Source organism: Carassius auratus, chromosome 6 (assembly GCF_003368295.1).
Source record: "Carassius auratus strain Wakin chromosome 6, ASM336829v1, whole genome shotgun sequence".
Classification (NCBI taxonomy): Eukaryota; Metazoa; Chordata; class Actinopteri; order Cypriniformes; family Cyprinidae; genus Carassius; species Carassius auratus.
This window is the reverse complement of record NC_039248.1, coordinates 20576307-20599235: the sequence shown is the minus strand read 5'-3', so window position 1 is coordinate 20599235 and position 22929 is coordinate 20576307. Positions and strand designations below refer to the sequence as shown.

Below are 22929 nucleotides of genomic sequence, written 5' to 3'. Positions count from 1 at the left end.
ATCCAAAATTAAGAAAGAGGAACACAATGCTTGTGATTGCATGAGTGAAAACATTATTTTTCAATGCTGGCATATCTGTGTATCATTCGTTCATTAGTTTTTTTTTAATTTTATATTGAAAGTAGAAAAAAAAACGTTATTTTTTAATCATTACGTATTAATTAAGCATTTATTGCGGATTCATTACGGATTAATTTCAACTACATTTAATCTTTTTTCATCAAACAAACAGACTAATGAATAGCTCAGTCCAGCTACTCTGCTCATGCACATCCTATCATCAGTTCTCTTTTAGCAGTTCAGTCAATATACTGTTAGGAGTAACTAAATAAATCGGGATATTGGTTTATTTCGCATCAGAGGGAGTTTTTGGATTAGCACGTACTGGAAACACAAACCGTTTCAAATGATTCAGTTCGATTTGGTGAACTGGTTTGCCCGGTTCATTAAGAAGATCAGTTAAATAGAACGAATCGTTTGCAATCTGGACATCTCTAGTTGAGACAAAACCAATAAAACCCAATAAAAATGAGGCATTTGTTGCATCCAGTGGGGACATAATTACTCATTATAATCACTTATACAGTTTTTAAGTGTTGCATTGCGTATCATGCTGCATAAACATAAAACCATGTCTGCAATTGTGTCCTTGCAAAGTTGGAACTGCCCAACTTTATACAAACAGCACTTTGTGCCACAGATACATTGTACACTACTGGTTCAGGAAACAGTCCTCATCCTCCATAAAATGTGCTGCACACATCTGAATATTTGGGTGGAACTGTTCTGGAACAGTACAACTTAATCACTGATTTCTAGTTGTGTCCTCTTTTGGAAGGCCAAAAAAGGTAGTTTCGCTTTTACAACGAAACACAGCAACTTCACAACATGGCGCCGGTGGCAACAGCAAGAATAAAAGTTACGCCTTCTTTCTTTGCATGAACTTTTGGGCTGCGTTATGCAAAACTTCCCACATAGTGACAAAGACATGTGGGGGTGTGTCTAAATGTGAAGTTTTAGGACGTGGTTGACTGCTGACTTATATAAAGAATATCTTTTTGGATTTTACACTTTAGTCTTTGCAACTTTACAGATCTTCTTTATACACCAAGAGCTTGGAACACTCCAAAGAGAAAAGAAAACTTGAAATGGCCTCATATGATCCCTTTAATGTTGAGTACTGATTGATGTTCACTTGGAAGTCTGGAAATACTTAGGGCTATAGCAAATTAGTTGCGGACCCCTATCACTTTAAGAACTGTTGGTCTACACAGAAGAAAGCCCTGTCTAGACTCTGCCCTGGTATGAGTTGTGTTGAGCTATTCATTAGTCTGTTTGATGAAAAAAGCTAAAACGTAGTTGCATTAAATGCGTTATGAATTTGTACAACTACAGCAGTGGAGGATTATTATTCTGCTGAATGATACTGCTGAAAAACTGATGATGGCACAGTTTGATCTTCGGATGACCTCTGCACAAAGGGGCATTTAATTCCCTTCCACATGTAGAAATCAAATATTCAAGTTGTTTATTCATTTTCTACCCCTAAACAAAAATCTAAAATTTAAACTGAATTAGAGAATGAAAAATAATGAATTAATTAATGAATGATACACAGATCCTGGCAATAATGGTATTTCTTTATTTAGAATTCCTCATGGATAATTTCTGTCATAAATATTTTCACTGCCAGCAGGTTTACCTGTAATAGTTCACCTGTCCATTGCCGACTGGTAACTGTGCCAGATTAATGGTTTATGCTTTTGCTCATACAGTGAAAGTCAATGGGGTCAAGTGTTAAGTGAAATCCGTGAATCTATTTCATATGAGAATTAAAAAAACAACAACAAAGAAACAATAACATCATCAGTAGTGTAGCGATAAAGCTTAGATATTTATAATCAATGACATGAATTTTTTAAAATTGAAAATTCTCATGGCACTACTATGTATTATCCAGCTTCAGCTCTAATTTACGTTATTTTTTTTGTCGGATTTTTTTGTTCATATTATTGATTTTAAAAATCATCTGTGATTAATCAACCATATTTTTATATTCAATATACGTAACTCCAGTGACTTTCATTACATGAGAAAAAAGACATTATTAATGAATTATTTATTTCATTCTAACCAGATATTATTTTGAAACTTGAACAAATGATTTCTGCTCAAAACAAATTTAATCTAATTTATATAATAAGTATAATTTTTATAATAAGAGGATAACTAATCATTCCAATAATTTATGATGTTGTAAATAACTAATTATTCGAAACATTTCCGTTTTAGAATTAAGGTGTCTAAATGAAACTCTTTAAAATCTTCCTTCTATGTAGCATTTCTCTGTGTCTATTAGTGTTTGATATGGGTACAGTGTAAACTTTAATTAAGCTTAAATTAAGATTTAGCTTCTTTTTATTCATTTTTTTTACATACAGCAGCAAAATCTGCTCCTATTTCAATAATAAAGGAGAAAACCATCCCTCTTGTGAGCCTGCTTAGTCTTCAAATTTTAACTAAAATCCTAATCATTCCCCATGCCAGGGGCTTAACTAGCTATCTCTCCCACACTTCCACCCATCCCACATCTCTAGCACTCAACCCCATCTCATAATGCCCCATTTCTACCAATGAGAGAAAGAAAGAGAGACCTTCACACCATCCCACAGAGGAACGAGGAAAGGCTCTGGTACTGCATGCCGTTTGATCTTTATCTGTGGTGCTGCAGATCTATTTTGGGATGTGCCTAAGCTAAAGTGATGATTTCTTGTACTTCAAATGCTTCAGCAGAGAGAAGGGATGGGGAAAGATGGTAAACATGAAGAAAGTAACCTCAAAGAAACAAAACACTTCATATATTTTATACCTTATATTTTATCTTAAAACACACTGTCACAATATGAATGCTGAATTCTGGTCTTGCTACACTGCAATACATACACACACACACACACACACACACACACACAATAGTGTGCATTTATTTCAACATGGATATTAACAGGTTACAAGATTCACACTGCTTGTGTAAGCAGTAAGGTACTGTGTAGCTGTGAATTTGGTACGGAGGCTTTTTCCGCTGAACATTAGCTAAATTAACACTTCTTTTCACACTATTATTATCTATCAATCTTTTGCAACTTTAGCTTTAATGAAACAACATTGCATGGGGTTTCAAACAACAAAACTTGACAAAATAATGTTATTTTCAAACATTAATATTGTAAATTAGACTTTTTTTCATCTATATCATATTTTTCAGTATGATACATCTTTTTATACTGTTATGAGTGTAAACAAAAAACATTGCAATCCATTTAAATAGAAAGCAGAATGCAAAATAAATATCAAATTCATTGAATGTCAAAAAATCATTATGCTGAAATATTTCATTAATATTAATTCATTAGTTCACACAGTGAGAGCACTCATTTTTCTCTAAAATTTTTAACGGGGCCCAGTTTAAAAACCCCTAACAATGTGGACCAAGTTATTCATACCTTGTATGATGTCTGTCAGCAGTATCAGGTACTATCACAGCACATTTCATTTAATGAATTCATAATTCTGACTGAAACCACACATAAGAATATATACAGTTTGGGGTTCATTATGTATACAAATTATTTACCATCTGAATGGAAATGTTTACCTTTCTTAGGCCACTTTCATTTTACACAAAAGTCAAGTTTGTAATAATTCTTAAAGGTCACCTCCCAATAAACATATTATCATTTATTAGAAAATTATTAAAAGGCACTTATTAAAAGCACTGCTTGCATGTGTGCTGTGAAAAAATATTGAGAAAAAGCACTGTTTACAATTCGAAAAAAGAAAAAGCGCTATTCTGTCAATGTCATGAAGGCTCTTTACAGCAAATGCGTGCTCTTGACAAGCTTTCAAATCATTTCAAAGTATTTCAATGTCTACATCAAATCGACGAGCCAACAAAATGAACATAGCCTTAAAAGCATTAATGATCTTATTATGGAGAACCAAAAATTGAAAGCAAAAGTGAAATGGTCATTGTGGTAAAAAGAAGAGCAGAAACAATAAATTGTTGCAGGAGGAAAATGTCCCAGGGCCGTTAAATCAAAGATAAAGTAAAGGGGAGAGAGAAATAGAAAGAGGTCTGTGGAAGGAGACACATGGGTTGGGTAATATGTTGTGACAGTAATCAGTGGCTCCTGATCCAAGAGCTCTGCTTGAAAAGGAGAAAGCAGGTAAAATAAAAAGCGAGTATGCAGTCGCTCCCATGTGGCAAAATTTTTTGCTACTGCAGTCCTTCTCTTTTATGGCATACTTCGAGATAGATCAGTATGTCCTCTCAGACGGGGATGAGAAAATAAAGATAAATAGTCGCTGTGAGCCTATATACCCCCATCTACAAATCACAACAAGAAACAAACAAAGACTAGTCTACCCAACATGCACTAATGGAGAAGCAAGGAATGTTATTTCTATTAAACTCTCCGTTTTAGACAATCCTTGATACTTCTGCAGCATCTCTTAACAGTCATACACACGTTGTTGAAGCTTGATGTCTAAATAAATGCAGTCCTTGAAATTCTATGGCAACAGCAAGTATTGTTTGATCCAAACAAGCCAGTTTGCCAGGCCATGATTCGGGTTGGCGTGTCTTGCGGAGGTCATGCTGTTTTGAGCAGGGAGTTTCCCCTCAACGAGGGGTATGACCGATGCACATTCCCTCACAGGCCAATAAGAGGCCAAAGCAAGGCCAAGGTGGGGCCAGAACTCTGTATAACCTACAATGATGTGGTCCATACTGGCCCACACTGTCCATTCACCCAAGCCGCAAGTGTGTCTCAGAGCGCTGAGAACATTCCTGCATTACCATGGCAGCCACCATTTACAATCATCAACAACCATCAGCGCAAAATACTTTGAGCAAGGCAAGTTGTCTCATTCTTGGGGTAGCCAATATTAATCAAATTTTTTGGGCTCATTGTCGGAAAGAAAGAGAAAATAAAGATACATTTTTATAAAGTAAATACCCATACAGGGGTGAATACACCACAGTCCAAAGTTGGCTTTGGTTTAAGGATGCATTACATTGATCAAAAGATGAGAGTAAAGACTTATACTGGTCAATTTCAAGAAGACTGATTATGCCCTTTTTTTTCCATTTGTAATAAAAGTCTTAGGTGTTCCCAGAATGTGTCAGTGATGTTTCAGCTCAAAATACCCCACAGATCATTATATCACTTTGAAAATGCCTATTTTGAGTGGAAGCAGAAATTACATCTATTGTGCTGAAATAATGCGATTTAAAGCCTCTAGTTTAAACTTCTGATATATGGTTTTCTGAGCACACACATCCGAAGCATATGCACAGAAAGTGGCTGTGTGCATGTGAGTACTAAAAGTTCTCTTTCATGTCTTATTCCATTTAAGCTGTCAAATACACACAAATTTATGTTAAAAACATACATGAGTTACAAAAACAGTCGGTTATCTATATTAAGGTAAATAGCTGACAAAGGAATTGCATGTTTGTATTAGATCTGTGTGGCAGCAGCGTAATATAAAGTAAATTAATCCACTGCTCTCATATTTTCTTGCTTTGATCCAACTTTCTCCATGGCATTAGAACTGGTTCACAGTTTTTCACAAGCTTGCAGAGAAAATCTTACCAAAATAAATTACTGGTTTGTTATTTTTAACTTTTTCCTGGGTTTGTAGGTCCAGATTATAGCACTTAAAAATGGAAAAAGTTAGATTTTCATAATATGCCCCCTTTACAGTTCTTTTGAAATGCTGAAAATACAACTTTGCCGCTGTAGGAATAACTACTTTTAATCAAATAAATGCAGCCTTGGTAAGCATATGAGACTTCAGTCACACTTTATTTTTAAGGTCGAATTCTCGCAATACTGACAAACCATTAACTACGACTTTTTCCACAATAAACTAGTAATTAGTTAGTAGTTGTGTTTAGGTATAGGAATAGGGATTCAGAATATGGTCATGCAGAATATCTGCTTTATAAGTACTAATTATAAACAGACAATATATTAATATTAGGCACGCTAATAAGCAAGTTAATAGTGAGAATATAGTACTGAAGTGTTACCAAGACTTCTTTCCAAAACATAAAACTCAAAATCTTACCAACACCAAACTTCTGTAAAAACAGTGGTTTAGTAGAGCTATACTAGAGGGAATAAATGGTCATGGGCACTAAATGCGAATGACTCACAAATACAATAAACTTTATCTTTCTTTGCATCAATATTTGACGAGGTACTTTTGATTTTATCCTTTTATCTTGGGCCAAAAACCTAAGGCAACTGTGGTCAAAGAAACACCCAGAAAATGTAGAAGAAATAAATAACAGGCCTTTCAATCCTGGTCCTTGTCAACAAGGAACAATAATCAGGAAGATAACTGCTGTGAACTTTTGTTCCTTCCTGAGCTTGATGGTTTAAATGGACCTACAGGGTCCAGAGAGAAAATCTGAGCTCAGACTAATGTCGCCTTGGCAGTGCAACAGCGGGCAGACTTCAGAGGACTATTAGTAGTTTCCAGTGAGCAAATAAATTGGTGATTTCATAGTAGTGTCTCTCTTTCAGCAGCTTAATTTGGATGAGGAGCACAAAAAGCCACAAAGAGATGATACAGTCATCAAATCCAGATTTGACTCTCTCCAAAAAATGAGAACTAGTAGAGGAGTGGAACATTCAAGCACCAGGGAGGGGAAAATAGAGTCATACTGCAGCCACAGGATTGAATATGAACCCTTTAGAACATAGTATAACATATAAAATACAGATTTTTAAAAAAAAAATTATTTTATAAAAATACAATCTTTCAAACGTTGGGGTAGTTTATCTATTTTAAATGTTTTTGAAAGAAGTCTCGTATGCATTTTTTTTTTACAGTAAAACAATAATAGTATGAGTTATTACAATGTAAAATACATTTTTCTATTTTATTATTTTTTTCCTGCGATGGCCTACCTGAATTTTTAGCAACCATTACTCCAGTCATCAGTGTCACATAATCCTTCAGAAATCATTCTAATATATGTTGATTTTGTTCTAAAGTTAAAGTTCTTATTATCATCAGTGCTGAAAACAGTTGTGCTGCTTAATATTTTTGTGGAAACTGTGATACATTTTTTTCAGGACAAAAACATTTATTTGAATTCAAATTCTTTTGTAACTTCGTCATTGTCTTTAAAGTCACTTTTAATCAATTTAATATGACCTTCCTGAATAAAAGTATGAATTTCTTTTAAAAAAAGGACAAATACATATCTTACCTCTGAAATTTGAACAATATTGTATATGCAAGTATGAATAGTTAACAATAAGGCCAGCAATAAAGCGTGATATTAAATATCTATGAAATGATCAATGAAATGAGAAGCATAAGGGTTTTTATAAAGTTCTCAAGGTTAATGCCATAAAGGGATGAAGAACAGACACATCAACTAATGAACAGAAAAACAAAATGAAAGGTCATATAATTAAAATTAACAAATCAATTATCTCTGACACATTATCATTAAAGATGAATTGTGTAATTTGCATCACTAACTGCATCACACAAAGTGCAGTCCATCCACTGACATCCATTAAATGCAATAACCCACACACACACACAAAGTTTTGACATTCACCTGACAAGACAATACTCCTGAGAATAGAACAAATTAGCCTGGAGGAAAATAAATATCTATAGACAAAGAGTTGTACAGACAAGAGACAGTTCTCATGGCATGTGAAGGGAGACCGAGCGCGCCATCACGAATACCTGACCTTTAAACACCCTTTTGCCATGACGGGACATGTATAAATCTCACTGAAGTCTGTGATCGTACTGATTCTATGATTTTTCTCAAGCAAAAAGCTTCTGGCATGTGTAGATTCTCAAGCAAGGCTGCATGTCTATATGTCTAAAAATATATCAAACAGGGTTCTGCCTCCTCAATCTAATCTGCAGAGCATATGAGACAGCCATGACAAGTAAGAACTAGGTTGCCTTCAGGCAATCATTGCTGTAGCACAGACCCCAACTAACTTTCAGTGACAGTGTCAGTCTGAGATCAGGGATGTGCTCTGCAGTATTTGACGTTGAGAAGGTACCACCAACAGAAAATGATTCTTTAGCGATTAAATTCTCTGTTGTCACTGAGAAATTGGGTTCGATTACTCTTAGCAAACTATTTTGTGAAAAGTCTAATGCGGGTTGCCCAGAAATAGCCTGGGTGTTGTTTGAGCAAATCAAATACTTTCTATGTTTTCGTAAAGTTGGAGAAGAAAGCTCTTGCCTTCAAATAAGCCAGGCTTTTTTCTGGGATCCAGTCTAAACATTTTGAAGGTTGTGTAGCTTTGGACAGATGGGAAGACTTTAAACAAACTTGCTACTAGTAAAAGAGCAAATTGAAGATGGGGCCAAAGTAAAAGATCACCACCTGTGTCAACATGGCTCTGTGGGTCATATTTACTGATGCATCATTAATTTCCTTGGAGTGCTGTCTCCTTCAGAGACGCTGCAAATATCCAGGGAAGATGAAAGAGGACAGAAGGTTAAGGATGGAGAGTAACTATTTAACTTGAGGGCAGCCTGGCAAACGATGAGCTTGTTTAAAATACTTTTGATGTGTCTGCAAGGACAGGCTGCCAAGCTACCCTCAATTCCTGTGATGTTCCTTTTTAGTTCTCAGAAAAAAAAAAAAAAAACTGGAATAGAACTGACAGCTCCTGCTGCCACTAAACAAAATAAAATAAAGATAGGTATATATCCATCTATTTTGGCATGACATGACTTAACCAATCAATCAATCAACACAAAGCAGAGGTAGGTAGGCCATGGATATATTGGTTCTGTGGCTATGTGCATGTTTGATAACACACAAATATGCGCAAATAAATTGCCACAGAAAACCATTTTCAAGTCAACTGAATATTTTCTGCCTCGTATTATCTTGTTCTGGTTGATAGTTTTCTTGCTCTAATTTTGACTGCATGTGATATCTTCATCTGACCCATATCATAACTGTAAAGGTTTTGTCACATTGTTGCAAAAAATATCCATTTCAAATAAGCGTTGTTGCTTTGAAGGTTCTATTCATCAGAAAGTATATATATATATATATATATATATATATATATATATATATATATATATATATATATATACATAAAGAAGAATCATGTGACAATTGTGAAATTTCGTATAAAATTTGTTTTGATATCACAGGAATAAACCACATTTTAAATTGTATTAAAATAGAAAATAATTCTTTTAAAATGCAATAATATTTTATTATATTATTGTTTTTACTGTATTTTATCAAATAGCAGCCTTTTATAGCAGTTTTTATATTTTTTAAACCACAAACTTTTGAACAAAAGTTTACATGTCTACATGAGCATGGCAAACATTTAGTATCATAATATATAACAAAATACCATGGTATCATCATCGGATAGCATTACTGTACCACCACAAACTAGTTTAACCTTAAAATAAATATCTGAGTAGTTGTTTTTCCATAATTTTGAAATGTTTTATTTTCCTTTGAATATTTCATGCTCTATACTTCTATCAAACAAACTTCTAAACAACAGACAAAACCACAAGAATGAGAAACTATTTCATTTTCACCATGAACCTGGAACACTTTAGAGATTTATGAAAATGGTAAAAGGCAGAACTCACCTCTTGACCTGCAGCGATGTTATTTGTTCTTCCTGGCTGGATGAAGATCACTCCTCAACAATATTGTCACAATGTGTGAAATCCATTTCTCTGAATCAAATCTATTTCACTACAGCTATGCACCAATGTCTAAATTTATAGAGCTGGTGAATTGGGCTGTATATTGAAAACTGTCTTGATTTGATTTATGGTATGAATAAAAAAATAAAAATAACATGCCTCCAAATTTATGTATGACATTCTCCCAACACATGCGAAAGCATATCGCATCATCCACAGTTATATAACACTAGATTCTTGCTGTACAGCCAAACAGGGGCTGTATTCTCCAAACCCCAACTGACAGTTGGCATACTTGGTATCTCACACATACACAAACATGAAATAGCACTTCACCCTCTATACCCCAACTCTGAGTCTTAAAATGCCAACACAATAAGAGCATTCAACACAAGGAATTTTTAAGCAGTAAAAGCTGTAGAGGCCAAGAACACTTCAGAATTTCAACCAAGATAAACCTTAAATTCTGACTGCAGCTGACTTCAGCTCTCAAAACACCTTTCATTCCCTCCAGAAACGTCTGTGGCATTTTTGAGAATGGCCAAGATTAACTATCAGCCCCTGGCTCATTGCAACACTCTAAAGTGGATCCGATAAAAAGAACAGTTCTTAACAGAGACTGAAGTGTCCAGTGTATTGGTCCTGCACCCTGCATTACTTGCAGCAAATTCTTCCATCAAGGCATGCGTTGGGAATTTCAATGCTAGCCAATCTGCAGCACGTCTAATGCTAATAGAAATGCACATTCCACTCCACTACTCCACTCAAGTGGTTTGAAGTTATGTGCTGATGCTAATAAAAGCCTGGTGTGTTTGTAAAGCTCTATATTTAAGTGTTTACCTGCCTTTTGAGCCTCACCTGAGGCATAAATTAAACTCTGGACCTGGCGCAAATTGGCAATGTATATATCAATATATATGCAGTATGAATGAGCTTTAATGAGTAACAAAAAAAAAAGAAAAAAAAAGAAAGAAAAAGAAAAGATTCAGCTAGCCTACACAATAATGGAAAAATTGAAAAATACAGTGTTAAAAAGTTTGGGGTCACTGAGAAAAAAATAAATAAAAATGAATTAAATTGATCAAACATGGCAGCAAAGATATTAATAATATTACAAACCTTTTCAAATAAATGCTGTTATCAACAAAGCAACGTTTTCAACATTGATAAGAAATGTTTCTTGAGCACCAATTAAGCATATTAGAATGATTTCCTAAGGCAATTCAACTCTCCAATAACAGAAATACCTTTAATGTAAAATGCATTAAAAATAGAAAATATCTATTTTAAATTGTGAATTTTTGATCAAATAAATGCAGCCTTGGTAATCATATGAGACTTCTTTAAAAACAAACAAAAAAAAATCTTATCAACTGCAAACTTTTAGATAAAACATGGCACTAGCTAAATAAATAAATAAATAAAATTAAGAATAATGCTTGTGTCCAAACAAAGACCCACACTTGTTTATAAAAAAGGTGGTTCACCATTCATTTTACCCTTGTGCATTTTATATCCTTGCGTATTATGTTGGTTAAATTACACCGCGACAAATTTATCGAGAGCCTTTCGGTCGCATTTAAAATGCACAGATGAAAGGGACATAAAGTAAGGACATAAAAGGCATGAGTCTTTATGGGTGCTCGTAAATAGCAGGAGAAAGTATAATATTGAGAAGCAGTTGTAGCTGGTTTGTGCCTTTCTCTAGATTTCAAAAAACCACGGTCCAATCCGGAGCCACAGCATAGAAATAAGGATAGAAAGCAGATTTATGGTGCATCGTTCTCCCAAGTGAAGGCAGTGTTTATCATCATCCCTGGGCTTCATGGAAAACAAGCGAGACAGAGAATACACAACAGCAGGATAAAATGGCAAACAAAGACTTGGCTTTCGTCCTCTTGGCATGGCACTGAGTGGGATGGTTGTGATGGATTTTCAGATAAATATGACTGAGAGGGTTTGCACCAACCCTCGTTGTCATGCTTAAAGTGAAATCTTACAAACGTCTGTTCAGAAATGCACATGGGAGAAAGCGCTCTAATGCTGAACAGCTGCAAGAACCGGGATGCCTACCTGCATTTCAAATGATGTGTAAAATGAAACATGTCATGTAAATGTAAAATGATTACATGCCTGTTCCGAGTTTTGGCAATGCAAAAATGAAAGCCAGTGGGACTTATGCATGTTCCTTTGAAATTTGATTAAATTACTGTACACCACAAAGAGAAAAAAACTGTTAGCGAGATGAAGCTAGCAGTATTGACTGGTCATGTGATCTCAACATGGAGGCCTCCATGTGGTGACCTGTCCATGTAACAAAAAAAAACAGCTTTTATTACACTTCCTACCAGTATGACTAGCATCTTCCAGCCTTGTGAGAATGCACATGATTTTGAATGTCTATTGTTAACAGGGTAACAAAAAAAAAAAGGGCTAAATTGAATTATCTTGCCTTTTCCACCGAACAAATTACCCATTGTTCATGAATAGCAATCTTTTTATTACCTGCTGTCCTCACGGCTACAAGCCATCAACTTACAGCTCATCTAATCTCTAGAAGATGACATTCGAAACACTGGCTTCTCTCTGGCTAAAACAATGAAATTCTACTATACATGGGGGAATAAGCATAAAACCCCTGTTAATATCCTATTTCCCGACACTACCATTGCTGTCAGTGTTTTAGAGTTAACAACTTTTCGCTATGTAGGAATATAAAATCTTCTGCATGTGAGAAAACATACACAAACACCAAACAGGAGCCTAAGATATTATCTGCAGGGCATTAAAAAAAAAAACTTGCTTTTCAAAATTGCCTTTCAGTTTTAATGTGCTTTGGCCAAGTTTACCTAGGTTGTGCAGGACCAATTGATTCAGAAATTATGGTATAAAACTACAAAGTCCTAAACGGAGTTTAAAAAGGTTACGTTTTTGAAATTGCTCCACTGCTTTGCAGCTAATGTGGAGGAAAGAAATATGGGAGCCAGCAAGTGTTCTGCCAAAGCATTGGCCGAGCCTGAACCTCCCTGTCACATGGGAGCATGAAGCACTACACAAGGGCAAATCAAGCAAATTGTGAGAGCCAAAAGCCATAAATGAGGCTTGTAACACTGTGTCTTAAACATAGGGTTTTTTAGAAAAACAATCAGTGCCAGCAATTTCACCTAGCCATCTTCCATGGCATACCCAACAATTGCGCAGCTGTTTTATATATTACACAATACTGCTTAAATTAATTATACTGTTGTCAAAACAGCCATGCAAAGAGTGTCGCTTGAGTACAAAATGAATTCTTCCTGGTGCTCTTTGGATAAAGGTTCCCTCGGTTCAAATAGTAAACTTAGTCCAAGGCCTTTGGAGTCAAATATGAATGGAAAAGCCTTCACTTTATCATGACTATTAAGTTAAAACATTAACGTTACACAAAACAGTGTGTTGTGGCTTCATTAAAGGGATACTCTACCCCAAATTGGATATTTTGACATTAATCACTTACCACCATGTCGTTCCAAACCCGTAAAAGTTTTGTCCATCTTTGGAACACAATTTAAGATATTTTGGATGAAAACTGGGAGTCTTGTGACTGTCCCAAAGACTGCCAAGTAAGTTACACTGTCAAAGCCCAGAAAAGTATGAAAGACGTCGTCAGAATAGTCCATCTGCCATCAGTGGTTCAACTGTAACATTATGAAGCGACCAGAATACTTTTTGTACATGAAGAAAACAAAATAATGACTTCATTCAACAAATCCTCTCCTCGGTTTCTCTCCACATCACCGTATTGCCATTTTGGGGATTATGAGCTGAACGCAAGCAGCATATGCTCTTCTGTATCAGAAGCGCCAAAAGGATATATATTTTTTTAAACGTATATTAATGCTTTGATTTGAAAGAAAACAGCACAACCTTGTGGTGCAGTGTCTATGGGACATTCACAAGCCTCCCAGTTTTCATCCAAAATATCATAAATTGTGTTCCGAAGACTAACAAAGCTTACAGGTTAGGAATAGGGATGGGTATCGTTAAGGTTTTAACGGTATTACTACTCTTACCGATACAGCTTAACGGTGCGGTACTTTAACGTTATTCTTATCGGTACTTTGTGTTGTGTTACTTTGTGTTGTGTTAGGCAGTCGAAAACTTTGCATTTCTAGTGAAGTATAACCACACTTTGGAACGTTTTGCTGTCTCCGCCATCGTCACTCTTTGTATTAAGCAGGAGTTTTCGTACTGTAAGGGGCCGTTCACATATCGCATCTAAAAATGCGTGGAAAACGCTAGGCACGCTGCTTTCTGATTTTTTTTTTCCTTCAGGCATTTGCTCTCCTGAGGAGTCTGCCGTTGCTAAGCAATCATGACCTGCTCTCTCCATCAAGACGCGGAAATTTCAGCAATGGATAAATGGATTTGCAGCACTAAAAACTGCTTGCAGCAGCACTGCTACTCAATTAATTTAAAAATCCACATACACCTATCAGCTGTTACTTCATCTTGGCTGAGCTTTCAACGTTGTTACGGAAAAGGCGAGGAAGTTACATGACCTGCGGTGCGCTTGCGGCATTCTGAAAAGTTGAGATGTTTTTAACTCGATGCGGTGCTGCGCGGCTGGAAAAAACGAGCTCGTCGCACCGCGTGCCCGTCGCAACCGCGTCGCTTCCAATATGAGCGTGCATACATTTAAAATACATTTGAAATAACGAACTTGAGCGCGAAAAAAAACGCGATATGTTAACGGCCCCTGTTGTGTGTGCGTGTGTGTGACTGACAGATAGCCTCTGCTGCGTGCATGAGAGATCTCGCAGATTTCACAGACAAACGTCTTAATATGATCGCACATTAGAAAAGTTTGAAAAGCAGTACCGAAAGCAGAACCGATACCGTCAGATCTTACTGATACTACGGTCTTTCATAATTTAGCCCCGGCGCCATTTTAATACCGGGTTTCGGTACCCACCCCTAGTTAGGAACAACATGGGGGTTAGTGATTGATGACAAAATTTTCATTTTGGGGTCAAGTATCCCTTTAACCTTCACTAAGGCTTTCAAAGGCCTGGTTTGTTGAAAGTTTATTTACCTAATAACCTTGATTAAATAAAATTATTTTAATTCTTATTTGAATCTGAAGGCCTTGGGCTATGAGTTAATTATCCAGAGTTCAGACATTTTTATACACTTTTGTAATTAATATATTCAGTTCATTTTTTACACAGATATATGTTAGGTTTCTCTGGTAACATGTCTTTTTAGATAAAAAGTCTATACTGCAAGTGTACAATGCAAAAATAAACATTCAAAACCTTGGGGTTAGTACTTCTTTTTTGTTGTTGAAAGAAATCATTATTTTTATTACCTGAAAGGATGCATTAAATATGGCAGTAAAATACAATATAATATAACACAATACAATAAATGGTACAAAGCAGTTATTTAAAAAAAAGTTGGAGAATTGTTACTTGAGCACTAAATCAGTATTTTAGAATGCTTTCTGAAGGATCATGCAAGACTGGAATAACGTACTGTATGCTGTAAATTCACAGGAATAAATTACATGTTAAAACATATTCAAGCAGAAAATATTAATAGTATATTGTTGTTACTGTTTTTACCTTGCAGATGAGCATTAGAGACTTCTTTTAAAAACATACAAAAAATTCTCACCAACCCCAAAAGTAATTATTTTTTTGAATACCATTCATAATGAAATGCTACTACTACACTCCTCAAATCATGAGAAATAACACCCGCTTCTGCAAAAGCATTGGAATCTGTGAAAATAAAAACATAACTGTGACATAATTCCCCTCGTATACTGCAGTTCTGGGGTTATTTCAAATGTAGAAAGAACATTTGTTTTTTTTGTTCTTAGTATACTCTATGGAGGATCGCACTCTCTTGCATTGCTCAGTGCCTCATTAAGCCTAGCTGCAAATACAACCATGATACCTGACTAGCACGTCTGGAAAATTGATCCCAGAAAGAGTTGCTCAGGCTTCTTCCGGAGTCCTGGTAAAAACCATCATCCCACTTAGCAGCTCTCCGACTCATCTATTAACACATCTCTGTGTGCTTGATCAGAGCGTGACACCAAAAGTGGCTTTTCCTCATCAACCATAAATCTGCAGAAGGCCTTTGAGAAATGAGAGTCAAAGTAATCAGGCATCAGTGACCAAAGGAGATGGATCTCAAGTCAATAAGAAGGATAATGGTGAATGTGAAGACTGCACGCTTTGACTGACACTTTAACAGTGCTGGTGAGCAGCTAATAGGTTGATCTTTGCCTCGTTGTTGCCTTGGAACATGTCAGTATATTCATAGTGGGAAAAAGACCGAGAGAAACCAGCTGTGGAATGCATCATCTCGGCACAGAAAATCTGCCTGCCCAATATCTGACAGCCAATTGTGTGTCCAGGAGACATGACATAAAGCTGTTGTCAAGTAAAATGGGCCACTTTTTGCAACTCTGGAGCAAATTTGCTCAAACATAAAATGCTAATGATACCTCTGCAGAGGCTGACAGAGAAAAAGGGATTGAGAGATGAGCCAAAAATGGAGATGACTGCTGACCTTATAAAACTATGCTAATACACAAAGCAGCATATGTTGAATCTTGGAAATTATCCACTTCAGCAACTGTCCAGAGACAACACCAGGTCAGAAAAAGCAGCCACACCATACTACATTGAGGGTTAAATTGATCAAAATTACTCTCTAAAGTCCTAGAGACAGATGGGAACGATAGTTTTTGCCAACTTTCCGACAATCCATTCAGTTATGTATAAATAAATAAATATAAACCTACTGTTTAGGAATACTTCTTAGTCAAGTCAAATCCTGCATGGGTTTTAGCCCTCCGCTAAACAGGCCAACAGCCTAACACAGAGCTACTTCATGCATCTTAACCTAACTGAAACCATTCAAGTTGTTTTAAGCACAATCCAAATAATGGGAACATAGCAGATGAAGAACACACACACATATAGTATACAGACTTTGTATATGTCACTTCATCCAAAGGTTCCACCTGGATGAACATGAACCAGCAAATTTGTACAGTGAAAAGATGTTTGAGCAATAAATGATTTCAACTTCAAACAGACTGAGCCTGAAGCGAATGGATTGCAGTGTTGGGAACTGAATTTCATGCTAGATTTTGTCTGTTTTAAACATAAAAATAATTTAAAATGTTAAATGCATTCATAATATTCATATATATATATATATATATATATATATATATATATATATATATATATATATATATATATATAATTTTTTTTTTGTATAAAGGCTCTGTAAGTAGGTCAACCACACTTCCAAACTCTGAAGATATTAATATTTTTCTTATATACAAATAATACATCCGTGTAAGAAGTTCAAGGTCTTTGGCACAGTTCTGGACTGTTGTTCCATATTCACTGTTCCAAAAGCTTCCATTCAGTAATGCCTGATTAAAAAATATATATATAGTAAAAAAAAAAAAAAAATTTAACCCATTTGATAAATTCTGTAAAATTGACAATTTGCTAGCCTCATAAAACTATCTATAATCAGCATAAGTGTTTCATCAGTGTTCCACAAGGATCTCTTGGCACAGGGTGAGTCTAATGATCGGTGGACTGTCAGCCATCCAATGCACCAGTGATCAATTATTCAACAGAACTGCATGTTTTTGCCTCTCCTGACACTAAGGAATGGCTTTGCTATGCTGTTTATTACCATCTCTGCACCTTGGCTGAAACAAAAGAACTCAGCCACTAAAAGAGGATATACAGTGTATAAAACACATAAATAGTATAAATACAACCTAAACCTTCACCATTAAAGAGACATGTGCCCTAGACAGTAAGAGAGAAGAGCACTCTTGGAACAACCAGAGTTGGCTGTCTGACCTAGTTAGCATATGAACACCCCCACAAGCAGACTGTACCACAGTCAGAAACACGGGGGCAATGCAGGCCCCGTAAAGAGCTTAACACAACATTTTGAATATTATTTTAGCTTTAAAATTGTCATGTACTTATTTCTTATCTTTTTCTCAAAGACATTCACAAATCCTTGACAGATCCCTATTTTCAGCACTGGAAGTAATGTTACTACTGGGAGCTGAAGTCTGTGATTTGCACACAATGTCCTCAAATTTCAAGTGAAGCGTTTTATTACAGGGTTGTGCTGCCTAATCCAAATGTGGGGAGGAGATTATTAGCCTTCCTGCTCTGAAGATTGAGGGTATAAGATTATGGATGCCTTTGAGATGTTGTAATATTTTTCATTCTACGATGATAGATACAGTACATGCATATCATGATGATAAATTATGATGATATATATATATATATATATATATATATATATTTTTTTTTTTTAAGTACAATTTATAATTTATAATTATTATTTATAAAGTACATATACATATATGTTTAATTAATATTTAGAATTTTATATCACTGTATTTTTATTACATTTATTACATTATGTTACATAAAGCATGTTGAATAAACATAATGATAACACTCACTCTCTGAAGCAGCGGCCCCTGGGGGCTGGGGCCCTACAGGTGTTGGTGGTACAGGTCTCGGCCAGGGCTTCCCTGAAGTAAGGCCCGTCCTCACGACCCCAACATACTCCACAAAGGTGCCGGGGAAGTTGCCCTTCTCCTTTGTGCATTCATTGATGCCATGCAACCAGCCTTTTGGGCACTTCTCATCACCCTCCTGGTAATCGGATGTCAGCAGTGCCATCTTACTGACTGTGAGGAGATCTCCAGGCTGCAGAGAGATATCGTCACCCCTCTCCTGCTTGTACTCGAACAGTGCACGGTACTGGAAACTGTCAGAGCTCATGATTTGCTCTTTACATGAGCTCTGTGATGTTTGATGCTGGTTTAAAACTGGCCTGGATAGAAGTTCTTGGTTTAAATCCTGAGTGCTAACTCACTTGGAAAGTCCTTGGGTTAAATCCTGAGAGCTTACTGATATTCAGCTGTGTTTCTTGCAAGGGTTAAAACTCCAACAGTACCGTATGTTTGGCAGAGGCCGTTATTGCGCAGTTCTAGATTTGATCCATACATAAAAAGTACTAATTTATTTGAAACGAAATCTAGCAGTCAGTGACAAGATACGAAACAGGGTCAGAAAAAGCAAAAACAGCACCATAAAGCAAGGGATGAACAGACGAGCGAGGGTATAAGACAGTGGTAGCACAAATTTGGGGACACAGTGACCTGGAATCGGGACGATGGGCTTTTCTGCAGCGTTGGCACAAGTCCACATATAGAAATTTATTGAAGTAACCTCTTAGTCCATTAGGAGTTGTGGTCAGAAAGATATTAACATAGACATTGTCAGTCTATTTATCAAATGCAACAGCCTTGTTCATCTTCTTGATAAAGACCTTAAAACCTGAAAGCAGTCATTTTACAGTTAGTTTCACAAATTCTAACTCAAATCAACTTGAAATTAAAATCCTTAATTAAAAAGAGCAACTTTGTTATTTCAATAAAATAAAAAGCCTGCATTATTGGATTGTAGCTAATATGCAAAAGCATTGGAGGCTACAGCATGCATAGCATCACATTAACCGTGTGTTAATCAGTCGCTGAGCAATTCAATGCCAAATGAAATGCAGGCTACATGTCTGACTTGCAGCGCGTGACTGGGACAGTGCCAACTTCTGTACAGCGTGCAGAAACTCGACTCGCGTGATATTGCTTACTATAACTTACCTCCTGTCGCACTTCAGCCAAACCGACCAAAATACAAGATGCGCGTGGTCCAAAGCAAGAGGAACGAGCGAGCATTATATGGTCTGTTTAGTTAAAACATGCGTTTAAAATATATTCCCAAATAACCTGCGTGGCTGAGTCAGACATCCAGCCAGACTAGTGCTGTAGTACGGTTCAGCCCGAGTGACGTCAGAGACCACGCCTCCGCTGTCTGCTTATCACACCGTGGGACAAAGTTGGAAACTCGGGTGTCCTTATGTAGCGGTCAGGCAATGAAGAACGCACTGCAGCGTGAAAATGTTGCGTCGTACTTTTCTGATCTGCCTAGACACATTCTCTCAAGTTATATAATGCACGTCTGACGTGTGCAGATACGTCCATACAGATACATCCATCAACATAATCGACATCACAGAAAATAACATTGTAGACTCCTTTTTTATTATTTTATTTTTATTTCATTTTTTTATGTTAATGTTAATTTTTGTTAAATGTTTTAGGGCAAATGTTTTAGCACGATATTCATGATTTTTGTATGTATGTATGTATGTATGTATGTATTTATTTATTTATTTATTTATTTATTTATTAAAGGCAGAGACTGAAATGTGTTTAAGGCGAATGGAACACAATTCATTACTTCATTAATATTTTTTTATTATTATTTAATCGCTTTACATTTTAAGTGTCATTAAATCCAAGATTGTTACAGATTTTTCAAAAATGCATGAAACCAACATGAACACAAACAATAGGCCTACATTTTGAACAATATGATTTATAAAAGATTTATAAGATAATTTGATATGTAAAAGATTTCTCCTTTATATCATGTCTGCCATTCCTATTTGTCACTGACACTTATATCACGTTATACATAAAGTGAATAATGATATAGTTTCTAAATACTAATCTATCATCAACTAACCTATAAAATAATTAACCTTAAATGGTTTATAGGCTTAGTCTTCTCTGTTTTTAATATTGTTCTCATGCTAAATCATTTATCACATTCAGTACACAATTCAAGTATTTCATATATTAATCTCTCTAATACAGTAGAAAATATTGAGCTTATATATTCATATTATAATTGCTTGGGCAATAACCAGGAAACAACCATAGAATCTTTTAAATTAACTTTCTATTTAGTTTATAATTGATGAGATTTTAATTTCTTTTATTCAAAGCTTACCCAGAGCAGGACTATTGTGACTAAGAAGTTAATCTGAAATGGAAATAGGAAATATATTATTAATGTGGGTCTAGGAGCCTTAGGTCTTAATGGTCATCCATAAAATTAGCACATAATCTCCTATATCCATCTTTTAAACAGTTGTTTTCTTAGAATACCTCATCGTTCTACCTCTCTTCATTACAGAGTCACTGGAGTAACTTGGCTTCACTTGTCATTGTCTACCCTCGGCGCTTGGTATGATATTTTTTAATTTTGTGCTTTTGAATAATGCAGGTAATTTTATATGCCATAAGGCTGAAAGTGTAATTCTGATACAAAAGGCGCCTAAACTCAGTGCATTACAATAAAATAGTAAACACCAGGACCTTATGCAAATGTAAAATGACAGAAATCGTTTTGTGGTGCGGAAAGATAGATGAAAAATAATCAAGATAAATCATGAATGAATGCATGCACACAAGTCTCTGGCACATGCTTTGATGCATACTGAGATGGTTCACAGTTGGTGGTGGTAGTAGTAGTAGTAGTAGTAGTAGTAGTAGTAGTAATTTATCATTATTATGCACTTGAGTCAGTGGCAAATCAGAACAAGAAAAATAATTAATTACATGATGAAAATAGCAGTTCTGAATTTGACTGTCAAGTTGTCTCTCAGATGTACTTAAAAGATGTGCAGCAGGCCTCGCTTTCCATGGCATAGTAACAGTTTGCATAAAGACAGACAAATTGTTTTATTCTGCTATTAGCATTTCTGCATTAACGTTCATAGCATCCTAAGCCTGAGATGGCCTCTTCAGCAGTCCCTCTGCGCTCAGTGACATGAAGCTCCATTTCCTTTTCAATCAGTAACAGAGCTTGGAAGAAAATAGAGGTCTTCAGTCAGCAATTTAACTGTTCTTTGGTCCAGCTGCTTGTCTCCACAACATTCCAAGCCCAGAAATGAAGTTGAATTTTATACTGTAGGGGGAAAATGATATAATCAAACCACTATTTGAACAATATAATTTATTCATTCAGGGTCATATCAAATAATTTACATTTTATACACACTGCAGCCATTCATTTGGTTTATTTTATCTCTTACTGATTTGGTATTAAAAAGGGAAGCTTTTCATTGTTTAGAAAAGCAGAAGATTCCATATTTTAATTTTTAGACACAAACTGACCATGCATTTTGTTTATTTAGCTGTTCAGGCCCATTCACAATACGCTTCTGTACGTTCACACCAAAAGCAATAACTATTGTTAGTACACCAACACACAATATTATTATGCTTATTATAAGCACATGCTGCAGTTACTGTATGCCATCTGCCACTTTAAATGCTCCCGTTCTTTAAAGCTAGATGGATTCTGATTGGCTGTTGATATTTTTATTGTTTATCATCTGGGGAAAATCATTCTGAAACTGATTCCAATAGCATTGTGTCTCTGTGTCATTATTGTTATAGTTGTGGTGTGCTATTTTTTATGGAATTAGATTGCTTGTTAAAACTTTATTATTATAGTTATAATATAAAACTAAAACTGTTCATTGTGCTGTTCCTTCGTAGACTTCACAGCTATATTCATCCCTCACTTACCAAAGCAAACACTGATCCACACCAAGCCAGATGTTTTTTTATTTTATTTTGTTATTTTTTTTAAGGAAAACATCTGTTTTCATTTGTCAAACCCACCAACACTGAACCTACTCTTCCAGCCACAGAATCCAATAATTGACAAAGACTTCAGGAAAGGTTTGGATTGCATAAAACCTCCACCCATAATAATAAAGCCACCTACTTCAGTTGGGTGTAACGATGTGGTCTCTATATTGGTGATGTAGATCTCACATTCAATTGTCTTTTTTATGGTTGTACTGTCTGTATAAATGCAAATACTTTCAAGGCAATTGTTGCATCTCATAGTCTATATTGACAGCCAGTGCAGGCCCTAAAGCCCTGAGGGTTGATGCTTGCCTGTCCCATTTACTGCCCCCTCCAGTCTACATATGGGAGATATGTTGTACCGATCAGAGGTCAGGGGCATATTGGTGGCCTGGCCTCTGGTTAGTATAAGCCAGACAGTCATATGTTTAGCAGAAGGTAATACAGATATTATGTTGGGAATGTAATTTTGGTAAAATTACTGTAGGGAATGTTTGTTTCGCTTATCACATGAAAACATGTGTCTTCAAGTGTAGGTGATGGAAGAAAAGCCAATGAAGTGTGTAATAGAAGCACAGGCAGATTTAAGGTATCATTTTTCTGGAGGT

At 35.8% G+C, this 22929-nt stretch overlaps 1 protein-coding gene across 1 annotated transcript in view; it reads right to left on the bottom strand.

Annotated features, from left to right (window-relative positions):
• LOC113100537 (phosphoinositide-3-kinase, regulatory subunit 3b (gamma)) overlaps nucleotides 1-19629 on the bottom strand; it is a 147767-nt gene extending 128138 nt beyond the window's left edge. The window contains exons 1-2 of the mRNA XM_026265224.1: nucleotides 19475-19629; nucleotides 18269-19151 (exon numbers count right to left, since the gene is read on the bottom strand). Coding sequence (XP_026121009.1) covers nucleotides 18269-18593 — 325 coding nt within the window. The 5' untranslated portion in view covers nucleotides 18594-19151; nucleotides 19475-19629. The remainder of the gene's footprint in view (nucleotides 1-18268; nucleotides 19152-19474) is intronic.
• Nucleotides 19630-22929: the final 3300 nt, after the last annotated feature.